The sequence below is a fragment of the Callorhinus ursinus genome, unplaced genomic scaffold, assembly GCF_003265705.2.
Source record: "Callorhinus ursinus isolate GAN/ISIS: 27379988/994484 unplaced genomic scaffold, GSC_fseal_2.0 scaffold41, whole genome shotgun sequence".
Classification (NCBI taxonomy): Eukaryota; Metazoa; Chordata; class Mammalia; order Carnivora; family Otariidae; genus Callorhinus; species Callorhinus ursinus.
In genome coordinates this window covers 10,231,838-10,242,765 of record NW_027397103.1, presented here as the reverse complement: position 1 = coordinate 10,242,765, position 10,928 = coordinate 10,231,838, and the positions used below count along the sequence as shown (strand labels likewise).

The 10,928-nt window shown below is 40.9% G+C and overlaps 1 protein-coding gene across 2 annotated transcripts in view; it reads left to right on the top strand.

The window, feature by feature from the left end:
* Positions 1 to 15: 15 nt before the first annotated feature.
* The window catches only part of RAD9B (RAD9 checkpoint clamp component B), a 39,273-nt gene continuing 28,360 nt past the window's right edge, over positions 16 to 10,928 (top strand). The window contains exons 1-4 of one of the 2 annotated variants that reach the window (XM_025889774.2): positions 16 to 155; positions 2,096 to 2,166; positions 3,008 to 3,160; positions 4,286 to 4,400. In XM_025889774.2, coding sequence (XP_025745559.1) covers positions 119 to 155; positions 2,096 to 2,166; positions 3,008 to 3,160; positions 4,286 to 4,400 — 376 coding nt within the window. In that variant the 5' untranslated portion in view covers positions 16 to 118. The remainder of the gene's footprint in view (positions 156 to 2,095; positions 2,167 to 3,007; positions 3,161 to 4,285; positions 4,401 to 10,928) is intronic. The other variant, XM_073881162.1, reaches the window with a different exon arrangement.

Below are 10,928 nucleotides of genomic sequence, written 5' to 3'. Positions count from 1 at the left end.
TGGCGTGGGGCGGGAGGTGTAACATCTCGAAGCTTCGAAAAGAGCGGGCGACATCCGGGCATTTGGGGCCGTCGAGCAGAGGCGCGCCTTGGAGCGCGGCTTGTTAGGGCCCGCGGCCATGCTGAAGTGCGGGATGAGCGGCAGTCAAGTGAAAGGTGGAGCGACTTTTCTTGCATTCCTAATTAGAAAAGGGAAAGCAAAAAAAGAGAGAGAGAAAGAAAGACTAAGGTTCATGGGGGCGACTTCCCCTTTGTCCTTTATGCAAAGGGGCTGGCGACACAAGGCCTGGCACCGAACAGCCGCCACCCACCCAGGCTCCTAGTAGCTTCCAAGAGGAGGAAGAGGGCCCGTTTGCATTTATTTATGCATAGTATTCATTGTCCTCGGTGTCCATGAAATGAAACTGCACCACTGGAACAGAGATTGGGAATGTGGGCCTCAAACTCGGAATGATAAGGACTGCGTGAGGAGGAGTTGGGGGAAAAAATGATGCGTAGACAGTAAAAAGTATTTTAGTGCCATGAGGAAAGCATTGACCTGGTTTTTATTCTAGATTCTACCATTTTTCGGTGTAGGACCTGGGACAAACCACTGAATCACTGTGGGGCTCAGTTTCCTCATCTGTAAAAATGAGAATAATAACAGCATTTTCGTCACAGGGCTTGTTGTAGGAATGAAACAGATGCATGTAAAGAGCTCAATAATAGATGGGAATGTACTTAAACGTTAAGTTACTCCGGAATGTCTCTGTTTAAGAAAAGAATGGTTTCCTACGGATTGTAACCTGGAAGTGATCGTAGAATGGCGTCTTGTGTCATGGTTAGCTTCCCCTGGGTTGAGGCCATTCATGGAACGGTGGTAAAGAATAGGAAAGGGAAGCACAAGCTCCCAGCTGTTACAGGTTCTTAGCGTTCTAGAAGTTCTCTCGCAGTGTATAGCTCGGTTCTCAATAAACAACTATTTCTATGATTGTTCTTGCTTTTCCTCCTGGACTGTAGGCAAGGCACTGTGAGGGCAGGAGCTGTTCCTGTCCTGTTCATTGCTCTACCCCCATCACAGTGGGTTGTGCTAGGAACATAGTGGGTGCTCAAAAACTAGTCATCAGATGAGTGAAAGGTCTGCGTCAGGCAACTCCAGGAAAAAGTGTTGAATGTGAAGTGCTAAAAAGGGAGAAATGCCTCCATCTCCCCTCACCCCCCCATCATCCCATCTCAGTTTCAGGCTGGCACCCCCAATGCACACACTTCTGATTCTTAAGCATTATAATCTGATTTTATGTTCTGGAATCTTTTCTTTTTTCTACTGTTCTATGGATTGGTGTGGTCATCCACTTTATTTGTTTATTTATTTATTTATCTATCTATTTGAGAGAGAGAGAGCACAAGTGGGGGAAGAGAAAGAGAGGGGCAGAGTTCATGCTGAGCATGGAGCCCAACGTGGGCCTCGCATAATATCCATGTGGGCTTCGCATAATATCCTCTATGTGTTTGCCACATTTTGTACTTATTCATAGTTCTTAAGAATATTAACAGTGTCGTATCAGATTAGACAAATAGGTCACCCAGCCTAGCCTCTCTTCCTTACAGGGCATCTGAGTGTGTTTGGTGGGAAGATCTGGCATCTTGCATGCTACCCTCAAATATCAGAGATGCATCTTGAATGCCTCTAATTTCTCTCTCGTGACTTTTTTTGACCTTGCCACCCCTGAAGTTATTAAATCCCTTCAAATCCCTCCATGCTGTGTTTTCACACTTCTTTTTTGGAGGGGGGGCAGGTAATATATTTATTTAAACCAAATCTAAAAATACATTAGTATGGAAATTGGCTTTCCACAGTAGCTCCATGCAAACATACAGAAAGGAAGAGTGTGCATTTTATCATTTTGCGCACTCTGTAAATTTACTGAGCTCTTACTGTGTGTCTAGCATTTTGTCAAGAGTATTAATATGTATTTAAAGCAATTTTTAGCATTAGTCTATAAAACACTGTTCTTTATGCATTAAAACTTGAGTCCTGTAAATGCTGAAGTAGTCCTATGATTTGTATTTATTGTTTGAGGAAAGAATGTAAGCAGTACCTTTCTTTTTCTCTGTAGTATTTGGGAAAGCAATCCAAGCTCTATCACGAATCAGTGACGAGCTGTGGCTAGACCCATCTGAAAAAGGTGTAAGTAAGAAAATTAACAAATATACCATCTATTAAGGCAAAAGAAGATGTTTAAAGACCCCAGGCCAGATTGAATGTTAACTAGGAAACCCAGAAATTGTAATTATCCCTTTCACTGTTCATCTTTATTTTATATATCTGAATACATTGAGAGCATATTATAAAAATCATGCAGAGAAACACAAGAGATTTAAACCAGAAATTGCAAACTGGTGGTCAAGAGGCTAGATAGAGCTTGCAGAAGTGTTTTGTGGGAATGCACTATATTCCGTTTTTTAATGAAATAATTTCGTAAGCTTAAAAATTGGTAGAGTCCATATAAAGATCTGAGTTTCTTGCTTCTCTTAAAAGCTTAGAAGATCTGACAGTTTGGGGCCAGCATTCCCAGGTGGAAGTAGTTGGCTGGAGCTGTCCGACGATTTTTGCTTTAGATGAGGCAAGAGATTGCCATTCTGCTGCCATCTTTTTACCCCCTTTTACATTGCCTTCTGCCACTTTGTGCATAAAAGTTAAAGGCCTTCACAACTTTACAATTTCAACCTGCAAGACTTTAGAGTTAATACCTGTATGTATTCAATACAGATGTGTATCATGTATGTATATGTATGCAAATTCAATATAGTGTATGATGTATAGTGTCTATATGTATGATCTATAGTGTATAGTGTATGATGATTTAGTATCTATAATAATTCGTATTTATAATGTAGTCCATATAATGCAGTTACCATCCCATAGCCTTATTTGAACACATTTAACTGCAGCGTTAAACATAATAGAATTTTTTGAATTAATCATTTAGAGAAAGTTGATTTTTTCCTTAATATCTCTTATTTTTCAGCTTGCTTTAAGATCTGTGAATTCTTGTCGATCAGCATATGGATGTGTCCTGTTTTCTCCTGTGTTTTTTCAACATTATCAATGGTCAACCTCAGTGAAAGTAAATGAGAATGATTCGACAACATCAAATTTAAATTGCAAATTGGGAATGAAGGTAAATATAAGTGGCCCTGGTTTTCTCGTATATTGTAGAAATATTTATTACATAGTACATGACATCTATTCTGCAGTTAATACATGGTTAAAAAGGCATGCAGGACACCCCAATGTTTATAGCAGCAATGTCCACAATAGCCAAACTATGGAAAGAGCCCAGATGTCCATCAACAGATGAATGGGTAAAGATATGAGGTGTGTGTGTGTGTGTCACACACACACACACACACACACAATGGAATATTACTCAGCCGTCAAAATGAAATCTTACCATTTGCAATGACATAGATGGAACTAGAAGGTATTATGCTAAGTGAAATAAGTCAGAGAAAGACAATTATAAAATCCACTCATATGTGGAATTTAAATTCTTAAATTGTTAAGAATTTAACAAAAGAGAGGATCACAGGGGAAGGGAGGGAAAAATACAAGAAGATGAAACCAGAGAGGGAGACAAACCATAAGGGACTTTTTTTTTTTTCAAAGATTTTATTTATTATTTGAGAGAGAGAGCATGAGCGGGGTGAGGGGTAGAGGGAGAAGCAGACTTCCCGCTGAGTGGGGAGCCTGACATGGGGCTCTATCCCAGGACTCCGGGATCATGACCTGAGCTGAAGGCAGATGCTCAACCAACTGAACCACTCAGGCACCCCAGGAGACTCTTAATATAGGAAACAAACTGAGAGTTACTGGAGGAGAGGTGGCTGGGGGTGGGGGTTGGGGTAACTGGGTGATGGGCATTAAGGAGGGCACTTGATGTAATGAGCACTGGGTGTTACATGCAACTGAGGAATAACTAAACTCTACCTCTGAAACTAATATTATACTATATGTTAATTGAATTTAAATTTAAAAAGAGAAAAAAATAAAATGTTAAAAGAAGGGGAAAATACCTTTTCAACCCAGAAAAAAAAATGAATATTGGCTATTTTATTTTTAAAGTTGACATTACATAGTTACATAGTTCAAAACGGAAATAAAAACTTTAAAAATATTTTAAAAAGGCAATGCAAGGCAAATCTATTCACTTATGAATATATATGCTCTTCTTTTGTTAGTTCATTTAAACTAATAGAACAACCATATTAAGTATCTGCTGTTCTATGTTGTATTTGTGTTACAGTCAATTCTGCCCATCTTTAGATGTCTGAATTCCCTTGAAAGAAATGTAGAGAAGTGCAAAATATTCACCAGTTCTGATCTGTGCAAAGTCGTCATTCAGTTCTTCTGCAGACATGGTAGGTCTCATTAAAACTAGTTTAAAGTATTGTCATTTTTTGTTAATATTTTTTATGTTTAGCATATTCAAACTGCATATTAAGACTTCTCATTGCATTACTGCTTAGAATTTGGTTTTGTGGTAGAGCCATTGTAAGTACTTGAAAAGTATTATCTTACTTGTCTCTGTAGAAGTATTATGAAGTGACTGGTACTTTTCCTTTTCCAACTTGTCAGCGGCACAAGCTTTGCCTGCATACAAACCAATTTTTTTTTAAATGTCCACTTGAATTCGAACAATAGGTGGTTCTAAAATTAACTGGCTGCTTGATGATATTCTGTAAGAGTGCCTTGGAAACAGTGTTCTTCGGTAAGAATAGAAAGGAATAGTGCCAGCTTGTATTGAAAGTCCTCTGGGAGGCAGATAGTACTTATCTGGGACTGAAAGAAGCATGGTAACTGGCCCAGGGTCACAAAACTAGTAAGTCGCCGAACCTGGCTTTGAGTCGAGCCCCAGTAGTAGGAGCCAAAACCTTTATACATTCTCTCTGTCACACCAAGCTGTAAAACAGATTTCCTACCTCACAGCCTTGCAGGGTAGATATTCAAATGTTTTACTCACAGGACATTTACATGCTTAAGTATCTCTAGCACAGTGATTAAGAACATGGATTCTGGAGGCCACAAAGTTTCGGGCAGCATCCTGCTCTGCCCTTTCCTTGCTGATACTTTGGACAAATTATTTTACAACTGTGTGCCTCATTTGCCTTAAATGTAAAATGGGGAGCATGTTAGTCCCAGCATTCTTGGGTTTTTGTGAGGATTCAATGAGTTATAGGAAGTTAGAGTTCCACAGTGTTTAAAAGAATGCCTGGCACCTTCTCTAAGTGTTAGCTCTAGTTATAATTTTTATGATTGCTGTTATTTTATTTGAAGTTAGCAGGTAGAATTGTATGCTTTACAACTCATGCTTGTGATATTAGTCCAAATCTTTTTTTGTAGTGGAATGGTGTTCTGGAAGGTTATCATAGTGTTACAATTATCTTTTATCTGTTACTTTGCCTGACAATTATCTTAATATTTTAAGCTCCTATTTGTATTATATTCTTTAATTTTTTCCCTGCAAAATATCAATGATTTAACGTGATTTTCCCCCTTTGAATTTTAGTTCACATAATAGCAGAATCATGTAAAGAGCATGATTAAAAGCACAGCAGGCAGGGGCATCCGGGTGGCTCAGTCGGTTAAGCGTCTGCCTTCGTCTCAGGTCATGATCCCAGAGTCCTGGGATCGAGTCCTGCGTTGGGTTCCCTGCTCAGCGGGGAGTCTGCTTCTCCCTTTCCCTCTGCCTGCCTCTCTGCCTACTTGTGCTCTCTATCTCTCTGTCAAATAAATAAATAAAATCTTTAAAAAAAAAAAAAGCACAGCAGGCCTTGACATCACAGACATGGGTATGGATTCTTCTATACTTATTAGCTTTGTGAAAGTACATAAGCTTTGTCAACGCAAATTGAACAAACCTTGTAGAATCTCAGAAAGTAAGAGAGTTTTATTCGAGTCCAAGTTAGGACAACTGCCTGGAAACACACTTTTCACAGGGAAGAAAGTGTTCCAGAGGATGAACAGTTTTTACAGGGTTATATACAATTTTACATCTTGTAAAAGCTGAAAAGATTATAGATGAGTATGTAGGCAGGCATCACAAGTTTCATTGTAAAGGAATGCAGGGAGGAGGAGCATTGATTGAGATGCCTCAAGGACAAGATGGTTTTCGTTTAGGCTACTCATCACAAAGCAGATGTACATTGCATGCATGGCAGGCCATAAATCAGGCTTTTGGTTTGAACAAAGTTTATGTACAGTCATGTGAATTTAGGAAGAAATCTAAGATGGCCTCCCTTGTATATCAGGCCGTTAGAGAGTTTTTCTCTCATCAGTTCTCTGTACTGTCATTTTCTTTTCTGTAAATGGGGATAATCTTATCTACCCTCATGTTCCGGGGTTGTTGTGAATGTGAAGCAGGATCACAGTGTGAAGCACATAGCGTGGTGTCTGACGCAGAGGGAGTACATCGTCAATGATTGCTGTTATTACAATGACCCTCATCCCTTATTTCCAGCTAGATTTTAAACAACCAACTTTTCAGTTTCTTTCTTTCTTTTTTAAAAATTTTATTTATTTATTTGACAGAGAGAGCGAGCACAAGCAGGGGGAGCTGCAGAGGGAGAGGGAGAAGCAGGCTTCCCGCCAAGCAGGGAGCCCGATGCTGCCAGGACCCTGGGATCATGACCTGAGCCGAAGGCAGACGCTTAACGACTGAGCCACCCAGGCGCCCCTTCAGTTTCTTAAGAATTTCTCAAGTCGCTTAATTAGAGTAATGTCTAATACATATTTGTAATTGGTTGATTTTTAATAGCTTTTGTAGGAAAGCTGTGAGTTAGGATGCCTTAAGTTGCAACTAACAGGGAAAAAAAAACACACGGAAAATCCAACTCAAACTGACTTTAATAATGAGGAGGAATATTGGCTCTTGTAAATGAAAAAATTTCAAAATTAGGTCACAGGCATGGTTTGATCAAGGCTGCAGCAGCTGCTGCTTCTTTTCCTCCTTCCTTTTCTTTTCTTTTTTTTTTTTTTTTAAAGATTTTATTTATTTATTTGAGAGAGAGAGAGTGCGCACACAAGCAGGTAGAGGGGCAGAGGGAGAGGGAGAAGCAGGGAGCCCGATGCGGGGCTCGATCCCAGGACCCCGGGATCATGACTTGAGCCCAGGACGCTTAACTGAGCCCGCCAGGCGCCCCTTTCCTTTTTTAAATTCACTCAGCTCTACTTTCCTCCATGTGATTTATCCTAAGGCTTCTCTTACAAACTTTCAGTGCTAAGGCGGCTTGAGCAGCAGCTGGGGCTAATTATTTCCTCTTTCACATCCAGTGGGAGTGAGAGCCTTGCCTTATGTATCCAGTGAACAAAAGCGCTTGACTTTGCTCTGACTGTACCAACCTAAATCAATCCTAGTGGCCAGGGCATTCCCATCTCTTAAGTGCCATATCTGGTCCAAATTTAATTGCAGGGGGATAAGATCACACCAGTTGCTTTGTACCAATGAGGGCCTACCAGCTGAAAGTAGAGTCAGTCCCCCCACCCCCCAGCCTCATGGCTGCTATGAAAGGGGGAAGGGCCAATTCAGGAAGGAAGGCTGCTAGGTAACTGGAGTAGTTATGGTTTCCAAAACTGTATGCACACAGCAAATTATGCTTGCGACTTTATATCTGTAATCTGGTGGGGAAACATTGTTCAGATTTAGTTGAAAAAAATCACCTGGGTAGAGATAGCCCATAAGCTGCTAGAAATATATGTTTGGGATTTGGGAAGGAATTAAGGACAGTGATGTCAATTTGGCTCTCTTCATTGATAGAAAACAATTGAAAAAAACATGAGCTACTAAAAAGACTAACTTCTCTAAATCTAACCTTGAAAAGTTTCCAGCACAGTGATTTCTTGAATTATTTAGCATCTGCTAACAGGAAACAAGGATTTGTATCATCGAGAACCAAGATTTACTTGAAATATTTATTTTATTAATAATTCCATCCATTCTCCATTCTTTCTTTGCACTGGCCCTAGAATTGCTAAAAATGAGTCTGTGAGTTCCTGAAGCACACTCTCTGATACACACCACATGCTAACGTGTTCTGTCCTGGCTCAAGGAGACAGGCCTCCAGCAGAGAGGGGCTTCCATAAGAGAAGAGGAGTTCACTGGGATACTGAGCGAAAATAAAACTTTGATTCATACGCATGTATTAATGAAGTGATGTCAAGAAGGCTGGAATCCCACTTCAGGGTTTCAAGTTTTTGTCAAAGGGCATTCTACAGATGTGCTAATGACTTTAAACTTGCTTAACAGTGAACTTATAGGGATTGGGTCCCATTTAAATAACTTACAAGATTTTTGAAGTATCACTCACCTCTGAAATTCTAAACTCTACAAATGTAACATCTCCAAAATAATGGTTGTTCCTTAGCTGTACCCCTTCAGGTTTGAAAGAGTTCTCTGGACCCACTGAGGGAAGTTCCAAATTGAGCTTATGAAGTGGCAAGTAGAATTCTGCCCTAGCGTCAGGAATCCCATGGCCAGGAGCAGATGGGATGAGACACTACTACTCAGAATGATCGTTAGCCTGGCTGCTGGGCCCCAAGCTGTTGTCACCGGTCTGTGAGATATTAAGGAGCTTATGCCAGAATTTAAGCCAAACATGTGACTAAGCATTTGCTTTAGTTCAGCTGTTGTTGTTATCTTTTTTTTCTTCTTAAGTAGGCTCCGCTCCCAGCATGGAGCCCAGTGCAGGGCTTGAACTCACAACCTTGAGATCAAGACCTGAGCTGAGATCAAGTTGGACGCTTAACTGACTGAGCCACCCAAATGCCCCAGTTGTTGTTCTTAGTAGTAAGATTTTCTCCATGAAGAAAGTCCGTTCTAATGCAAAATTCCTTATTGCATTACGGTCCAGTACTTTGTGCAGCACAAGATAAAGTTAATAAATGACCCAGGGAGAAAACAGGACTTCTAAATGTTTATCCCATTTGTATCCTATCAAGGAAAATTGTTATTAAACTAGAAGACTAGAAAAATGCAGTGAAGAGGTACATGCTTTAAAAAGGGTACAGTAGGGGGGCACCTGGGTGGCTCAGTCAGTTAAGTGTCTGACTCTTGATCTCCACTCAGGTCTTGATCGCAGGGTCGTGAGTTCAAGCCCCATGTGAGCTCCATGCCCAACGTGGAGCCTACTTAAAAAAATAAGATAAAATAGAAAGGGTACAGTGGATGTTCTTTGGGCCAGAGATTCAGAGGAGAGAAAGGTGAAGAGGAAAGGCTTTGTGGTTAGTGACTAGGTGAGTGACTAGATGAGTTTCCAGGAGGTGGAAATGGGAAGGCATTCTATGAGGAGCAAGCAGTGGGAGCAGAGGTATAGGCTGAAAGTGTTTAGCACTTGCCGATAAGGAAAAAGGAGAAGGAAGCAAGTGGCAAGAAAAGGAGCATCAGGAATGACAAGGAAATTAGACATTTCTCTGCTTGGACATCTTTGGCCATGCCAATATTCACTTGAGTGAAATATTTAGAGGTATGTTCTAGAGGTACGATTGTGCTGCATATGCCACAGCTGTTTCTAAGAATACCTAAGAAACTGCTAACAGTGGTCCCCTCTGTGGAGGGTATGGGGGTGGCAGGAGTTAGGGGTTGGGGGTGACTTCCTTTTCACTGACTATTCTTTGGTATCTTTTCAACTTTAGACCATAAGCATCTAATACTTGTTGCTCCAAAAGTAACTTGGAAATAGTTTTTAAAATAGGGTAAATTATGCCAACTTTAGAGCTTTGTGTCTTCCCAAAATAGAAATCACAGTAATTCCTTGCAGTGCCATGCTCTTTGTAGTACATCTAAGATGTACGGATGAGTGTAAAGATGAAATAAGGGGGATATGTCACTCTAGTGCTCAAAATTCTCTCAACGCCTCCCCCCAAGCCTCCCCATTTACCCAGGGTAAAAGCCAGAGATTTTACCGTGGCCAATAAGGTCCTACATGGGTCGGGAGCCCTCTGCCTAGCAAGCTCCTTCTCCAGATAGCATGTTGCTTTGCTCTTTCTCCTCCTCCAAGTCTTTACTCAGATGGCTTCGTTTCCATGAGGTTTTCCTTGACCTCCCTATTTAAAATTGCTATCTACCATGACTGGAACCCCCTAAAGCCCATTCTGCTTTGCTTTTTTTCTGTGGCCCTTATCACGATGTGACCTATCAATTATTTTACTTATTTATTTTCTTATCATCTGTCTTCCTTCCCTAGAAGGTAAGCTCTGTGAAGAGAGAGATTTTTGTCTGATTTGTGCTTTGCTAATCCCTAGCTCCTGAAATTGTTCCTGTGTAGTAGATTACCAGACAAGTGCTCACAAATTATTTGCTGCTCCTCACCCTTTGAAAGCTGGAGTCTGTTTCCCCAGCTGGAATCTTGGCTGGTGTTGGGCTTGCTTTATCAATTAAATAGAACTGATATTGTGTGAGTTGCAAGCCTAGGCCTTAAGAGGCAGGGCAGCTTCCCCTGTGAAAGCAGGAACCCTTCCCTCAGCATGAGAACAAGTGCTGCGCAGTAGACTTCTGGAGGATTAAGACCATGTGGTGGGAGGCCTCAGCTGTCTCAGCCATGCCAGTTGTTCCACTGGGTCCTAAATGTGAAAGTGAAGCCATCCAAGATGTCCAGCCACAGCTAAGCCAGCTGAGACCAGAACTACTCCGCTGAATTGTGAGAAATAATAAATGTTTGTTATTTTGAGCCACTACGTTTTGGAGTGGTTTGTTTTCCAGCAAAAGCTAACTAATGCAGCTTTGTGCATAGTAGGTGGTCTGTAAATATGAAATTAATAAATGTTGCCATTATTAATTTTGTATCCAAAAAAACCCCCAGGGGCACCTGGGTGGCTCAGTTGGTTAGCTGTCCGACTCTTGATTTCAGCACAGGTCATGATCTTGGGGTCATGGGATCGAGCCTTGTATCAGG